We start from the raw sequence: 17143 nt of genomic DNA, 5'->3' as shown, positions 1-17143 counted from the left end.
GCTTTCGTAAATTCAGAGCGTTGTCAGACTGTCAGTTCGTATCGCTCTCGGAGCGTTCAGAGACACACTGGACGCTCTGGCGGAGGAGGAGGGTTGATTCAAGCGTTCTGACCTCACAACGGCAGTCAAGCATCCAAGATAACTGGTTAGCATTGGCTAGCTTGCTAGCTACTTTCAGTACAAATGAGAGAACTCTGGCCGTTTTACTCGCCTTAGCAGAGCTGGTTAGGCTGTGTTCATGTTATCCAGAGAGCATTGGTGACTTTAACTGTGCTACAGGCAACAATTTAATTACGTTTCATTTGCCGACGTTTCCTGACACCGGCCGTACTCACGGCTTGCTAAGCTTTGATCAATTATTCTGTCCTCTGGCACTCAGACCAGAGTGCTCTGAAATCGGAATATATAGCCAGAGCGAATTTAGAAACGCGCCCTGAGTGTTGGAGTGTGCCCCTGACTATCCAAACATTTACATTTCAAGAAAATCTTTTGCTTAATATAATGGCTTTGAAATTATTTATACTTTTACCTTTGATACTTATGTATATGTAACAGTATAACTTTAGACTGTCCCCTCGCCCATACTCGGGCGCGAACTAGGGACCCTCTGCACACATCAACAACAGTCACCCATGAAGCATCGTTACCCATCGCCCCACAAAAGCCGCGGCACTTGCAGAGCAAGGGGAACTACTACTTCAAGGTCTCAGAGAGAGTGACGTCACCGATTGAAACGCTATTTAGCGCGCACCACCGATAACGAGCTATTTCACATCCGTTACATATATGTCAAACCAAATACTTTATACTTTTACTCAAGTGGTATTTGACTGGGTGGATTTCACTTTAAGCTTGATAGGAAAGGACTCAAGCATCTTTACTTTTACTCAATTATGGCAAGTGGGTACTTTTTCCACCACTGCCTGCAATGCTTCCAATGTTAATTACTGAACTCCCAAAAACCTTTCAGCCGAACGTACAATTAATATTTACATTCGGTATCCTTCAACTGGTAAACGACATTATGAATCTCAACAGGCTGCGGGCCATCCACTGCCATAGCTTCCTCAGCACCAATCACTCTTTAAACTATTTCCCGCGCCTCCCAGTAGGAGAACTACTGTAGTTTCTTGATGTGGATGTTCCCTGATATAATAAAAATGGATACATGCCATTGGTCAGTTCCGGTGTTATGAAACTGATGGAGACTATTTTTTTTATTTTTTTTATTTAACTAGGCACATAACAGGTTAGGACAATTAAAGTGGAGGTCAGGAGACTGAGGATAAGGTTAGGAAAAGGGTGAGGGTTAGGGTTAGGGATTTGTTTACCATGCAGGTTAGGATAACAAAATCAAATCAAATCAAATCTTATTTGTCACATACACATGGTTAGCAGATGTTAATGCGAGTGTAGCGAAATGCTTGTGCTTCTAGTTCCGACAATGCAGTAATAACCAACAAGTAATCTAGCTAACAATTCCAAAACTACTGTACTAATGTAAGAAATAACACGTAAAAAAAACAAAAAACTGCATAGTTTCCTAGGAACGCGAAGCGAGGCGGCCATCTCTGTCGGCGCCGGAAGTTTACCAAACATCCCATTGAATTATTCAAGTAATTGCCGTAGTCAGATTTTTTCCCATCACTCACAGCCAAGGTTAACCATTTTAGATTCATGCTGTGAGGTGGGTGAGACTATGCCACATGCAGATGCTGAAGGGAAAACACACCTCTTGATCTGGGTGTTTATAATGTAGGTTAAGGAGCAGCCTCGTCTCATAGACTAGATGTAACTTAGTAAATATAAATCCGGGACTCTCAAAATAGTGTGATATGTTACATTATGGTTCCATAAGACAGATGGTTACTTAATAAATGGAATTTGGTGGCGCTGTACTGTAACAGCGATCTGAGCCAGTTGAAAGTATTGTCGCCAGGGATATATTGTTGGTGACTGTGTGCTCCTTCATTAGTTTTGTGTTTATTATTATTTCTGCTCTACCTAGTTGTTTTAAATGTGGATAATACTAATACAGAGATAACCATTGGACATGTATTTTCCATTATGCCATTGTGTTTACCACTTCAGAACCTTACATCTGTAGTTTGAATCATATACAGGGCATTATTCCTTGACCTTTTCCACATTTTGTTACGTTACAGCCTTATTTGAAAATGTATTACATACATTTTTCCCTCGTCAATATAAACACAATACCCCATAATGTTAAACCTCATTTTTTTATTTCACCTTTATTTTTTTGTGAATTTTACCCCTTTTTCTCCCCAATTTCGTGGTAGCCAATTGTTTTTAGTAGCTACTATCTTGTCTCATCGCTACAACTCCCGTACGAGCTCGGGAGAGACGAAGGTTGAAAGTCATGCGTCCTCCGATACACAACCCAACCAAGCCGCACTGCTTCTTAACACAGCGCCATCCAACCCGGAAGGAAACACCGTTGAGGAAGAAGGAGGAAGGAAACACTGTGCACCGAGCTTCGAGACAGGTTTGTGGTGAGGAACAAATCTGGATAAGAGTACCAACACATTTCTCAAATCTCTGTTGAATGGGCTCCCTGCTTGTGCCGTCAAACTCCTGCTTCACATTGGGAGCAAACCTTTCATGGGCTCCCGAATGGCGCAGCGGTCTAAGGAACTGCATCTCAGTGCAAGAGGCATAACTACAGTCCCTGGTTCGAAGCCATGCTAAATCACATCTGACCGTGATTGGGAGTGCCATAGGGAAGCACACATTTGGCCCAGCATCGTCTGGGTTTTGCCGGGGTAGGCCGTCATTGTATATAAGAATTTGTTCTTAACTGACTTGACTAGTTAAATAAAGATGAAATAAAAACTTTTAAAAAGTGGGATGCATGCCAGCAAATCCACTACACAACACATTACTAAACAATAAATTAATTGTAACACAAACTGTTACATAAAGCTGACCAAACAGCATAGTCCCAACAATTTACCACTGCTACACCTGGCTATCAGCGGAACCATGTCTGGCAACGAAACAGTTCATTCAGCCTCATTTACTGTCTTTTAAAGTAACATGGCTGACTTACTTAAACAAATGTGGTTTCTACTGACATTTGAGATGTACAAACTATGGCATAAGGGGACGACAAGCAGATAAGAGGCAATCCGTAATTTCGATTAATACATTAATGAGCGAGCTAGGACGGACGTAGTCAATGTAACTATTTGTTCAGCACTTTTGAAATGTACAGCGACAGAATTCAGAACATGGGCTGTTCTTACAGTGTTCTCCCTGTACGCCAAGTCAGAACCGTAGGATAAATAAAAGGGCATATAAGCAGACAATGAAAGCTCTTACAATATTCAATGATTACATTTCTCAAAAACATATCATAGGCTTCATGTCAACCACCAAGTCAGAAAAGTAGGCAAAATTAAGAGGTGAAACAAGACCAAAATATTAGGGTGAGGCACATGGGCTACTAACATCTTACTACACAACATACACTTGGTATTACTTTCTTAGCTACAGTACACGCATCTCCCTGGCATGTTACATCATTTATGCAGAAGCATACAAGACATTTTTGGACTCACCTTGTTGTGCTGTGCTCACTTGAACAGGAAGGTGGCGCGGCGGTCCTTCGTGGGTTTATTTTGTCATCAAACTTCATCAAAGTCTGGCATTCTCTGGATTTATGGTGCTTCAAGACAACTGGGAACTCAGGAAAAAATGATGACGTCAGTGATCTTCAGGTCATAGCTGTAGAAAGAGGCCCGACTTCCCAATTTACAATTCCGAGTTGGATGAGTTCAAAACGTATTTTCTCAGTCGTAGCTTGTTTTTCCCCTGAGTTCCCAGTTGTATTGAACTCACTCAAGTCAGATTTTTCAGTACCGAGTTAAGTTGTTTTGAGCGCGGCACAAATCAAGCTTCATTGACAGCATGGCCAATGTTGAATGTTAACAGTTTTAAACTAGGAAAAGAGCCCCTTAATCTTAAGACTTGAGACCACAGAGCCACTCCACTGAATAGCAGGCTAATTATTGCTTTGCAATGCTTCTTGCAGTTAGCCACTGATTCCTTCCAAACCACTCATTGTTGAATTTGCAATTTGATGTTTATGTCCAACGGCCGATGAGCACCTATACGTTTTATCTATAATTTCTCATTATTTCTCTTCATATGACAAAGATTAAAAAGGATTTGCCAGTAGATTGTCAACTTGATTCATGATGACTGCTAGCTCAGATTTTGAAAGTATTATGTTGACATGATCAGTCCAATCAAAGCGACTGTAGATATCACATGATTTGATGTTATTTTATCTGTGGACAATGACCTTGAGCCTTCTTGGATGGGCACTTCAAATGTAACTCTCTCGCAGCACCCAAGGGGCTTGAATTTTCAAGTTCTACCCTAAGACTTGGCAGTGACGGATTGTCCCCATGAATGACAGAACACTGAGCCAATAACGGCACAGCACTCTATTTTCTGCTGGCTTGCCCCAGCTCCACTGAAGGCTGAAGACCTGCATTTTGGAGCTGCCTTACTCAAGAATACAAAAAAAGACCATGTTTGTATGCAGCTTTATTAACAACTCAATTATATGTTTTTATACATTGTTTGCAAACAAATCATTTATTTCACACTGTTTTATCGCTAAAGCTGTGGGGCTCAAAACAGGTGGCTCACCTGCCCTGAATGATGGGTCTCCACTGAACGTACCTAGAACACTGCAGTCCATCTGGGTGTTTAACTCTCCCAAGTTCCCCCATGTCACCCTGCTCCTCCGTACACTCCACTGGCGTCCAGTCGAAGCTCACATCCACTACAAGACAATGGTGTTTACTTACGGTGCAGCAAGGGGAACTGCCACATCTCTACCTTCAGGCTCAAACCCTTTATCCCAACCCGAGCACTCAGTTCTGCCACCTCTGGTCTCATGGCCGTCCCACTGCTACAGGAGGTCAAGCTCCCTCTCAGCCCAGTCAAAGCACTTTTCTGTCCTGGCACCCCAATGGTGGCACCAGCTTCCCTCTGATGCCAGTGAAGCAGAGTCTCTGAATAACTGCCAGAAATGGTCTGAAACACCTACGTCTTTAAAGAGTACCACCCCCCCCCCCCCCCCCCCCGCCATAAATACAAATAATAATAATAATAATAATGTGACACTGACTAATTGAGGAGAAATGTATTTACTGTGATATGTGGTTGTCTCACCTGGCTATCTCAAGATGAATGTACTTAATGTGCTGGTGACGTCACAGGGTCAGAGAGAACTCCTGACTGTAGTCATACAAAAACACTCCAGGCACTCAGCCCATAAGAACCATTCATACTGTCAGATCTAATATGAAGAACTGAATACTAAAGAGAAGAAGAGGTTGACCAGTACATATTCATGTAACTTTATTTTTCATTGGCAGATCAATAAAGTTTGTTTCAATGCAGTTATCCAAACACATTCATGATCAGTAACTAAAATAACTAATCTAGTTTTAAAGACAATTAATAAACACATGTATTCATTTCATAAACTGTGTAACATTAAATAAAGTTGTAAAACAATCCCCCCCCCCCCCCAAACTTGTGGTGAAAAGTGATCATCATACCATCTCTATCTGATACATGTTAGGGGCGGAAGGTAGCCTAGTGGTTAGAGTATTGAGCTGGTAACCAAAAGGTTACTAGATCGAATCCCTGAGCTGACAAGGTAAAAATCTGTTGTTCTGATCATTGTAAATAATAATTTGTTCTTAACTGACTTGCCTAGTTCAATAGAGGTTCAATAAAAAAAAGTGTATACTAGCTCCTTCCCACAGAATACTGCAGAGGGACAACCTGGTCTCAGAGCAAAACGTATTATATTATACAAAATAAACATCCGTACCACTCCATTTAGTATGTTTGATTACATTGGACTACCAATATATAAACTAAACATGTATTTGTTGGTTTCATGAGCTGAAACAAAAAAAATCCAGTAATGTTCTATATGCACAAAAAGCTAAGGTCTCTCAAATGTCGTGCACAACATTGTTTATATCCCTGTTATTGAGCATTTCCGCCTTTGTCAAGATAATCCATCCACCTGACAGGTGTGGCATATCAAGATGCCGATAAAACAGCATTATCATTACACAGGTGCACCTTGTGCTGGGGACAATAAAAGGCCACACAACACAATGTCACAGATGTCTCAAATCTCAAATTTAGGGAATGTGCAATTGTCATGATGAATGCAGGAATGTCCACCAGAGCTGTTGCCAGAGAACTATTTATATCTCTACCATAAGTCTCCTCTAACGTCCTTTTAGAGAATTTGGCAGGACATCCAACCGGCCTCACAACTGCAGATCATATGAAACCACGGCAGCCCAGGACCTCTTCACCTGCAGGAATGTCTGGGGGTGGGGGGGGGGGGTGGGGATGGTGCTGAATAAAATGTATTTCTGTGATAAAGACCTTTGTGGGGAAAAACTATTTCTTATTGGCTGGGCCTGGCTCCCAAGTGGGCCCATGCCCTCCCAAGTCCCACCCATGGCTGAGCCCCTTCCCAGTCATGTGAAATCCATAGATTTGGGTCTCATTGACTTAAATTGACTGATTTCCTTATACAACCTGTAAATATTTGAAATTGTTGCGTTGAGATTGTTGTTCAGTATAATACGACTTGTAGGAAGTATCGTATGTTAAGAATTAAAATGTGTATGTTATTTTACACATTGTTATTCATACAATATGTTGCGAACTTGTAAGATGTATGATATGTTTCGAATTCCAATTTGTTGTTGCTAACGTTAGCTAGGTGAGGGGTTTAAGGTAGAGTTAAATGGGTTTAGGGGAAAGGTTAGCAAACATGCTAAGTAGCTGCATGCTAAGCTAACATGCTAAGTAATAGCTACAAAGTAGTAAGTAGTTGCAAAGTTACTAATTAGCTCAAATGCTAAAGTCCTCCTTGATGAGATTCAAACACTCAAACTTTGGCTAGAAGTTAGAGTTACACGCCCACCATTCCACAGAGCAGAGGTAAGGCATCTCTCCTGTGTGTTTACACTGGTGTGTTAAGTTGCTATGGTGAGAGAAACTCACCCAAAAGTCAGAGCAGACATAAGCAGGCTTCTCTCGTGCATGTGGTCGCTGATGAACTATTAGCTCATTTGCTGTTTTGAAGCATTTTACACAGGCAGAGCAGGAGTATGGCTTCTCTCCTTAATGTATATGTTGGTGTGTTTTTAAATTATCAAGTCGAGAGAAACTCACACCACAGTCAGGACAGGAGTAAGGCTTTTCTCCTGTGTGTGTTCTCTGATGAGCTTTTAGCTTAGCTGATGTTGTGAAGCATTTTACACAGTCAGAGCAGTGATAAGGCTTCTCTCCTGTGTGTGTTCTCTGATGAACTGTTAGCACAGTTGATGTTTTGAAGCATTTTCCACAGTTAGAGCAGGAGTATGGCTTCTCCCCTGTATGTATACGTTCATGTGATTTTAAGTGGGAAAGTTGAGAGAAACTCTTTCCACAGTCTATGCAAACGTAAGGCTTCTCTCCTGAGTGTGTTCTCTGATGAACTTTTATATCAGTTGATGTTGTGAAGCACTTTCCACAGTCAGAGCAGACGTAAGGCTTCTCTCCTGTGTGTATTCTCTGATGAAGTTTTAGCTCATATAATGTTTTAAAACATTTTCCACAGTCAGAGCAGGAGTATGGCTTCTCCCCTGTATGTATACGTTCATGTGTTTTTAAGGTATACAATTGGGAGAAACTCTTTCCACAGTCAGAGCAGACGTAAGGCTTCTCTCCTGTGTGTGTTCTCTGGTGAACTTTTAGTTCATTTGATGTTTTAAAACATTTTCCACAGTCAGAGCAAGAATAAGGCTTCTCTCCTGTGTGTATTTTTAGGTGTATTTTTAGCTTTGATAGAAATTGGAAAATCTCTTCACAATGTGGGCAGTGATGAGACCTCTTAGCTCTCTGGTCTTCCTGCTGTTGCTCTCTGGATGTGGAGAATGTCTCAACATGGTATCCTGTGTGAACAACATCAGAAGAACCAGTCAGTTGGTGTGATATACATGTTAATCAAATTTATTTTATGAAGCCCTTTTTACATCAATACTTGTCACAAAGTGCTTAACCTGTCTGGTTAGTAAATAAATCACTTACCTTTGAAGATCTTCTTCTGATTGCATTCCCAAGGGTCCCAGCGACACAATGAATGGTTGTTTTGTTCGATAAAGTCTTTAATTATATCCCAAAACTGTCAGTTTAGTTGGCGCGCTTGATTCAGTAATTCACTCGTTCAACATGCTCACAAACGAATCCAAAAAGTTACCAGAAAAGTTTGTCCAAACAAGTCAAACGATGTTTCTAATTAATCCTCAGGTATTCTAATATCCAAATAAACAATAATATTTCAGACGGAGAATAGTGTGTTCAATAGCAAAGATAAATAACGAAGAGCGCACTCTCGTTGATGCGCGCAACATGACTACTTTTCTAATGGGGGACATCTTGGAAAAACTACAAATACTTGTTCATTTTTCAAAAAAACAAGCCTGAAACCCTTTCTAAAGACTGTTGACATATAGTGGAAGCCATGGGAACTGCTATCTGGGTCCTATCTATGTATATATCCCATAGGCAAGCATTGAAAAAACCTGTGACCTCAAAAATTAAAAATATTCCTTGAGGTTTTCGACCTGCCATATAAGGTCTGTTATTCCCACAGACATTATTTTAACAGTTTTAGGAACTTCAGTGTGTTTTCTATCCAATGCGATCTACTATATGCATATCCTAGCTTCTGGGCAGTTCACAGGCAGTTTACTTTGGGCACGTCAGTCATCTGAAATTCCGAACATTAACCAGTATGTAAAGGAAGTTAAATAAATAAATAAATAAATAAATGCACTACCATTAGTGGTGAAATAAATGAATAAATTCTAAAGTTTGGGGTCACTTACAAATGTCCTTGTTTTTTAAAGAAAAGCACATGTTTTATCCATTCAAATAATGTCAAAGTGATCAGAAATACAGTGTTGACATTGTTAATGTTGTAAATGACTATTGTAGCTGGAAACGGCTGAAGATCTCGTACAACGCTGTGTACTACTCTCTTCACAGAACAATGAAAACAGTCTCTAACGGTACTTCCGGCGCCGACAGAGATGGCCGCCTCGCTTCGCGTTCCTAGGAAACTATGCAGTTTTTTGTTTTTTTACGTGTTATTTCTTACATTAGTACCCCAGGTCATCTTAGGTTTCATTACATACAGTCGAGAAGAACTACTGAATATAAGATCAGCGTCAACTCACCATCAGTACGACCAAGAATATGTTTTTCGCGACGCGGACCCTGTGTTCTGCCTTACAAACAGGACAACGGAGTGGATCCTATGCAGCGACCCAAAAAAACGACTCCGAAAGAGAGGGAAACGAGGCGGTCTTCTGGTCAGACTCCGGAGACGGGCACACCGTGCACCACTCCCTAGCATTCTTCTTGCCAATGTCCAGTCTCTTGACAACAAGGTTGATGAAATCCGAGCAAGGGTAGCATTCCAGAGGGACATCAGAGACTGTAACGTCCTTTGCTTCACTGAAACATGGCTCACTGGAGAGACTCTATCCGAAGCGGTGCAGCCAACGGGTTTCTCCACGCATCGCGCTGACAGAAACAAACATCTTTCTGGTAAGAAGAGGGGCGGGGGCGTATGCCTCATGGCCAACGTGACATGGTGTGATGAAAGAAACATACAGGAACTCAAATCCTTCTGTTCACCTGATTTAGAATTCCTCACAATCAAATGTAGACCGCATTATCTACCAAGAGAATTCTCTTCGATTATAATCACAGCCGTATATATCCCCCCCCAAGCAGACACATCGATGGCTCTGAACAAACTTTATTTAACTCTCTGCAAACTGGAAACGATTTATCCGGAGGCTGCATTCATTGTAGCTGGGGATTTTAACAAGGCTAATCTGAAAACAAGACTCCCTAAATTTTATCAGCATATCGATTGCGCAACCAGGGGTGGAAAGACCTTGGATCATTGTTACTCTAACTTCCGCGACGCATATAAGGCCCTGCCCCGCCCCCCTTTCGGAAAAGCTGACCACGACTCCATTTTGTTGATCCCTGCCTACAGACAGAAACTAAAACAAGAGGCTCCCACGCTGAGGTCTGTCCAACGCTGGTCCGACCAAGCTGACTCCACACTCCAAGACTGCTTCCATCACGTGGACTGGGAGATGTTTCGTATTGCGTCAGATAACAACATTGACGAATACGCTGATTCGGTGTGCGAGTTCATTAGAACGTGCGTTGAAGATGTCGTTCCCATAGCAACGATTAAAACATTCCCTAACCAGAAACCGTGGATTGATGGCAGCATTCGTGTGAAACTGAAAGCGCGAACCACTGCTTTTAATCAGGGCAAGGTGTCTGGTAACATGACCGAATACAAACAGTGCAGCTATTCCCTCCGCAAGGCTATCAAACAAGCTAAGCGCCAGTACAGAGACAAAGTAGAATCTCAATTCAACGGCTCAGACACAAGAGGCATGTGGCAGGGTCTACAGTCAATCACGGACTACAGGAAGAAATCCAGCCCAGTCACGGACCAGGATGTCTTGCTCCCAGGCAGACTAAATAACTTTTTTGCCCGCTTTGAGGACAATACAGTGCCACTGACACGGCCTGCAACGAAAACATGCGGTCTCTCCTTCACTGCAGCCGAGGTGAGTAAGACATTTAAACGTGTTAACCCTCGCAAGGCTGCAGGCCCAGACGGCATCCCCAGCCGCGCCCTCAGAGCATGCGCAGACCAGCTGGCCGGTGTGTTTACGGACATATTCAATCAATCCCTATACCAGTCTGCTGTTCCCACATGCTTCAAGAGGGCCACCATTGTTCCTGTTCCCAAGAAAGCTAAGGTAACTGAGCTAAACGACTACCGCCCCGTAGCACTCACATCAGTCATCATGAAGTGCTTTGAGAGACTAGTCAAGGACCATATCACCTCCACCCTACCTGACACCCTAGACCCACTCCAATTTGCTTACCGCCCAAATAGGTCCACAGACGATGCAATCTCAACCACACTGCACACTGCCCTAACCCATCTGGACAAGAGGAATACCTATGTGAGAATGCTGTTCATCGACTACAGCTCGGCATTCAACACCATAGTACCCTCCAAGCTCGTCATCAAGCTCGAGACCCTGGGTCTCGACCCCGCCCTGTGCAACTGGGTAATGGACTTCCTGACGGGCCGCCCCCAGGTGGTGAGGGTAGGCAAGAACATCTCCTCCCCGCTGATCCTCAACACTGGGGCCCCACAAGGGTGCGTTCTGAGCCCTCTCCTGTACTCCCTGTTCACCCACGACTGCGTGGCCACGCACGCCTCCAACTCAATCATCAAGTTTGCGGACGACACAACAGTGGTAGGCTTGATTACCAACAACGACGAGACGGCCTACAGGGAGGAGGTGAGGGCCCTCGGAGTGTGGTGTCAGGAAAATAACCTCACACTCAACGTCAACAAAACTAAGGAGATGATTGTGGACTTCAGGAAACAGCAGAGGGAACACCCCCCTATCCACATCGATGGAACAGTAGTGAAGAGGGTAGCAAGTTTTAAGTTCCTCGGCATACACATCACAGACAAACTGAATTGGTCCACTCACACAGACAGCATCGTGAAGAAGGCGCAGCAGCGCCTCTTCAACCTCAGGAGGCTGAAGAAATTCGGCTTGTCACCAAAAGCACTCACAAACTTCTACAGATGCACAATCGAGAGCATCCTGGCGGGCTGTATCACCGCCTGGTATGGCAACTGCACCGCCCTCAACCGTAAGGCTCTCCAGAGGGTAGTGAGGTCTGCACAACGCATCACCGGGGGCAAACTACCTGCCCTCCAGGACACCTACACCACCCGATGTCACAGGAAGGCCATAAAGATCATCAAGGACATCAACCACCCGAGCCACTGCCTGTTCACCCCGCTATCATCCAGAAGGCGAGGTCAGTACAGGTGCATCAAAGCTGGGACCGAGAGACTGAAAAACAGCTTCTATCTCAAGGCCATCAGACTGTTAAACAGCCACCACTAACACTGAGTGGCTGCTGCCAACACACTGACACTGACTCAACACCAGCCACTTTAATAATGGGAAATGATGTAAATATATCACTAGCCACTTTAAACAATGCTACCTTATATAATGTTACTTACCCTACATTATTCATCTCATATGCATACGTATATACTGTACTCTATATCATCGACTGTATCCTTATGTAATACATGTATCACTAGCCACTTTAAACTATGCCACTTTGTTTACATACTCATCTCATTTGTACATACTGTACTCGATACCATCTACTGTATCTTGCCTATGCTGCTCTGTACCATCACTCATTCACATATCCTTATGTACATATTCTTTATCCCCTTACACTGTGTACAAGACAGTAGTTTTGGAATTGTTAGTTAGATTACTTGTTATTACTGCATTGTCGGAACTAGAAGCACAAGCATTTCGCTACACTCGCATCAACATCTGCTAACCATGTGTATGTGACAAATAAAATTTGATTTGATTTGGATTTGATTTAACCAGAATAGTGTCTAGAAGGCCAGCATCCCGGAGTCGCCTCTTCACTGTTGACATTGAGATTGGTGTTTTGCGGGTACTATTTAATGAAGCTGCCAGTTGAGGACTTGTGAGACGTCTGTTTCTCAAACTAGACACACTAATGTACTTGTCCTCTTGCCCAGTTGTGCACCGGGGCCTCCCACTCCTCTTTCTATTCTGGTTGAAGCCAGTTTGCGCTGTTCTGTGAAGGGAGTAGTACACAGCGTTGTACGAGATCTTCAGTTTCTTGGGATCCCCAGTTTCTTTCTCACATGGAAGGCTCTTCCAAATTTCAGAAGTTTCAGAAGAAAGGTCTTTGGTTCTGGCCATTTTGAGCCTGTAATCGAACCGACAAATGACCCAGATACTCAGCTAGTCTAAAGATGGACCGTTTTATTGCTTCACTAATCAGCACCACAGTTTTCAGCTGTGCTAACATAATTGCAAAAGGTTTTGTAATGATTAATTAGCCTTTTAAAATGATAAGCTTGGATTCGCTAACACAACATGCCATTGGAACACAGGAGTGATGGTTGCTGATAATGGGCCTCTGTACACCTATGTAGATATTCCATATCTATCTGTTTCCAGCTACAATAGTCATTCTGTGCAGCGCAAAACGAGACGTAGGCCTATCCTCACTCAACCAATCATATTTCTCAAATCCTTTTCAGGGTAAATTCCAGCCGAACATGGAGAGGACAGTAATGCATAACTACACTGAAAAAATATATAAATGTAAAGTGTTGGTCCCATGTTTCATGAGCTGAAAAAAAAAAATCTGAAATGTTCCAACACACACTAAAAGCTTATTTCTCTCAAATTGTGTGCAGAAATATGTTTACATCCCTGTTAGTGAGCATTTTCCCCTTTACCAAGATAATCCATCCACCTGACAGGTGTGGCATATCAAGAAACTGATTAAACGGCATAGTCATTACACAGTTGCACCTTGTGCTGGTGTAACAGTATGACTTTAGTCCGTCCCCTCGCCCATACCCGGGCTCGAACCAGGGACCCTCTGCACACAGACAACAGTCACCCACGAAGACATCGTTACCCATCGCTCCACAAAAGCCGCGGCCCTTGCAGAGCAAGGGGAACCACTACTTCAAGGTCTCAAAGCGAGTGACGTCACCGATTGAAACGCTATTAGCACGCACCACCACTAACTAGCTAGCCATTTCACATCGGTTACACTGGGGACAATAAAAGGCCACACAACACAATGTCACAGATGTCTCAAGTTTTGAGGGAGCGTGCAATTGTCATGCTGACTGCAGGAATGTCCACCAGAGCTGTTGCCAGAGAATTGAATGTTAATTTCTCTACCATAAGCTGCCTCCAATGTCCTATTAGAGTATTTGGCAGTACATCCAACCGGCCTCACAATCGTAGACCACGTGTAACAACGTCAGCCCAGGACCTGAGGTGGGTCTGGCTGCCAAGTGGGTGGGCCTATGCCTTCCAAGGCCCACCCATGGCTGCACCCCTGCCCAGTCATGTGAAATCTACAGGTTAGGGCCTAATTCATTTCAATTGACTGATGCCCTTATTATATATATATAAAAACAGCCAAACATGTTCTCTCGTTTCTGCATCACCAAAGGCAAAAGAGTACGAATTGTGCTTCTTATTCTAACGGTTCTCTCACTGTCACCCAAAAGCAAATTAAATTTAGGGCCAGGCTTCATTTTGGGCCTACTTTTTCTCATGGTTGCTATGCTTAGACCGAGCGAGCTACAGTCAAGCGGGGCATCTCGTTGAACTCGGCACGGCCTTGAGATTATGGAAATGCCAATGCAGGCACTCTGTGTCTTTAAACACCTCACTTTGTCACTCCATCCTTGCTGTGTGTGTGTATGTGCATGTGAGAGGTTTTTCTTTGACATCTGTTGGGAGAAATGACTGATTTACAGTTCATGAGGGTTACCTAGTAACACATATGAAGTTTTGAAAAGATCTGATCTTTTTAACCCTCCGAAACAGCACCTATGACACCATTTTAAGGCACTTCCGGTGGGCACAGGAAGCTGAACGTGAACACATATCCTCTTTGGGGTAGGCTCTTACCGAATCCTGAGTTTAAAGTCTTTATGTTAAGAATTGACTGATTTACACAGGGTTGAACGCAATCATCTTCACATTTGCAGGTTATGTACATCAAAACACCTTTTTGGTGAATTTAACCACTTTCGGTAGTTCCAGGAATCTTAGAATCAACACAGGTAGACCTCATAGTGCGATGCGCCGCCACAATGGTGTTTGTTTAGTAAAGTCAGATCAATGTCTTGGACGATCACCTAATGATTAATTAGTAGTCCACATCACCAAATATTATAGCATAACATTACTGTTACAACAAAAACCGAATTTCTTACGAGATTTTAGGATGGTTTGCTGAATCGTCCCAAACTCAACATTGCGCAATTAGGCAGAATGTGCTTTGATGAAAACAAAATACAGGAATTCAAAATAATTCAACACCATCTGCTCTAATTTGCTCACCAAACAGTAATCCAAGAAGATTTAAATGCATATTCCCATGAAACTGATTGAGATCAAACGATTGGCATGCAGACGCAGCTTGGTCTTTTCACTGGTAAAACGTGAAGAATTATCATTCAATATTGACAGTGATGAAGCCATGGCCTTTTTTGAAATGAGGTATGCCTAACTTAGTGATTGAGGGTATTAAATATTTTCAACTTTCTTGAGACAATGTGTGGGGAAAGGCAGGCGTGACAAGTTTAAATTGTTTTTGCTTCGCTGGGAAGTCTTGAGTTGTTCAGGGATGTGTGATGTCAGAATTACAGAATTCAACCTAGCAATAGACTGGTCATAACTTATGGAGGTCTAATACATGAATATAACTTATAGATAGAAACAGCTCTTACCATGACTAACAGTTGTCCTAATCTTCTCCTCCTCTTCCTCTTCATCTTTAATGTTGACATTCAGCTCCAGTGTTTGACTGCAGTCTTCCAGCTTCACTGATGCCATCTCTGGATCCTGCAGAGCAAACTGGGCTCCACTGTCACAATCAGGACCCAGTGACTGTAGGTTTCTACTCAGTGTGGAAGGAGAGAGGCAGGCTGGGTTTGTCCTCACTGTTGATGTTACCGGCTTCAGACTTAATCTGAGTCGGTCTGTAGTAATAAAGACAAACGGACACAAAAGTTATTTTCTTGACAGTTCTGGCACTTTATTCTGTAAAAATATTTTCTTGTTTTTATTGTTCAATTATCTTATTTCAGTAGATCAGGTAGATAATCCCTGACAATACATTCATTCACATTAGACACAAAGTACACATTTTAAATTGTACAACATAAGTGCACTTTGTCCCATTATGATTTTCCAATTGAAGAATCTTCCCTTGCTGAACCTAACTAGCACAAGATATTAACAATCTACCACTTTCAATGTTTTACTAAACCTTTATTTAACCAGGTAGGCTCGTTCAGAACACGTTCTCATTTACACGGCTGCATCCCAGTTTAACTACACCTATTTTTATGGCCTTGGTTAATCAGGGTGTAAATTAGGCCCTGTGGTCTCCTCAAACACCATCCCAACTTTCCACTCTAACACATTATTACTGGCAGACACTTGGTCCTCCATGGAATGAGTTTGACACGTGCTCCGATTCATCCACATTAATTAAAACTCATAGAAAGACGACCGAAATCGTTCCCGCCATTTGACTTGCCTCGTCCGAACCATCCTGATCTCGCGAGCTTTAATTAACGAAACAGTGTATGTAAACTCGCGAGAACAGGATGGTTCGGACGAGGCTATTTACCAGCTCATAAACATTTTACACAAAACCAAGAACATGTAAAAACGAACTCAAATAAATGGAATCTTTACGAAAAGATGTACATACACTCAGATAAACCCAAAGTCTAGTTATGTGACTTGTAACATTTTTTTTTAACACGTTCTTCACTCACTCGGTTTGACCCCAAAATAACACATACAATTAAAACCTTTACCAAACGTGATAATACATTGACGGATTTGTTACCTAGCGTGTTATATATTCTCTCAACATTAGAAAGTTTAAACATGCTATTACATACCTACAATGATACATTAGAAACAGACACAACCACTATCGACTTCAAAACACAGTTCTGTCGTTTCGACCCGGAACTTCCTGTTCCCCACTACTATAGCGCAGCAGCGTCATCTTCTTCTCTGGTATAATGACATTTACACAAATATAACGTGTCTGCCGCCACCTACTGTAAGGTTAGTAAACTGTAGAAGAAAATACATTTCCTTTGCGGAAAAGGGGAGGGGGAACAACGACATCAAAACGAAATACATAAATAGATAAATAACAACATCCCACTCCTTCAGTCACAGTCCGATTCAAATCACATCCCTACACAGTCTCATGGGCCTCGTAGCGAGGAACATCTTCAGTCAGTATTCCCTGCAATCAGTGGTGTAAAGTACTTAAGTACAAATATTTAAATGCCACATCAGTAGTTTTGGGGGTATCT

At 42.5% G+C, this 17143-nt stretch overlaps 1 protein-coding gene and 1 pseudogene across 1 annotated transcript; one reads left to right on the top strand and one right to left on the bottom strand.

Moving 5' to 3' along the window:
- Window positions 1–17143, top strand: part of LOC139373916 (zinc finger protein 79-like) — a 260279-nt pseudogene that overhangs the window by 164806 nt on the left and 78330 nt on the right.
- On the bottom strand, window positions 5380–16740 carry LOC139372894 (zinc finger protein 664-like). Its single transcript, XM_071112751.1, has 3 exons — window positions 16715–16740; window positions 15527–15778; window positions 5380–8015 (listed from the first exon to the last, which is right to left on the bottom strand). Exons 2-3 carry the CDS (start codon window positions 15630–15632, stop codon window positions 7204–7206), a joined length of 918 nt encoding a protein of 305 aa, XP_070968852.1. The 5' UTR covers window positions 15633–15778; window positions 16715–16740; the 3' UTR covers window positions 5380–7203.

This window comes from Oncorhynchus clarkii, chromosome 18 (genome assembly GCF_045791955.1).
Source record: "Oncorhynchus clarkii lewisi isolate Uvic-CL-2024 chromosome 18, UVic_Ocla_1.0, whole genome shotgun sequence".
NCBI classification, from domain to species: Eukaryota; Metazoa; Chordata; class Actinopteri; order Salmoniformes; family Salmonidae; genus Oncorhynchus; species Oncorhynchus clarkii.
This window is presented reverse-complemented; position numbering and strand designations above follow the sequence as displayed.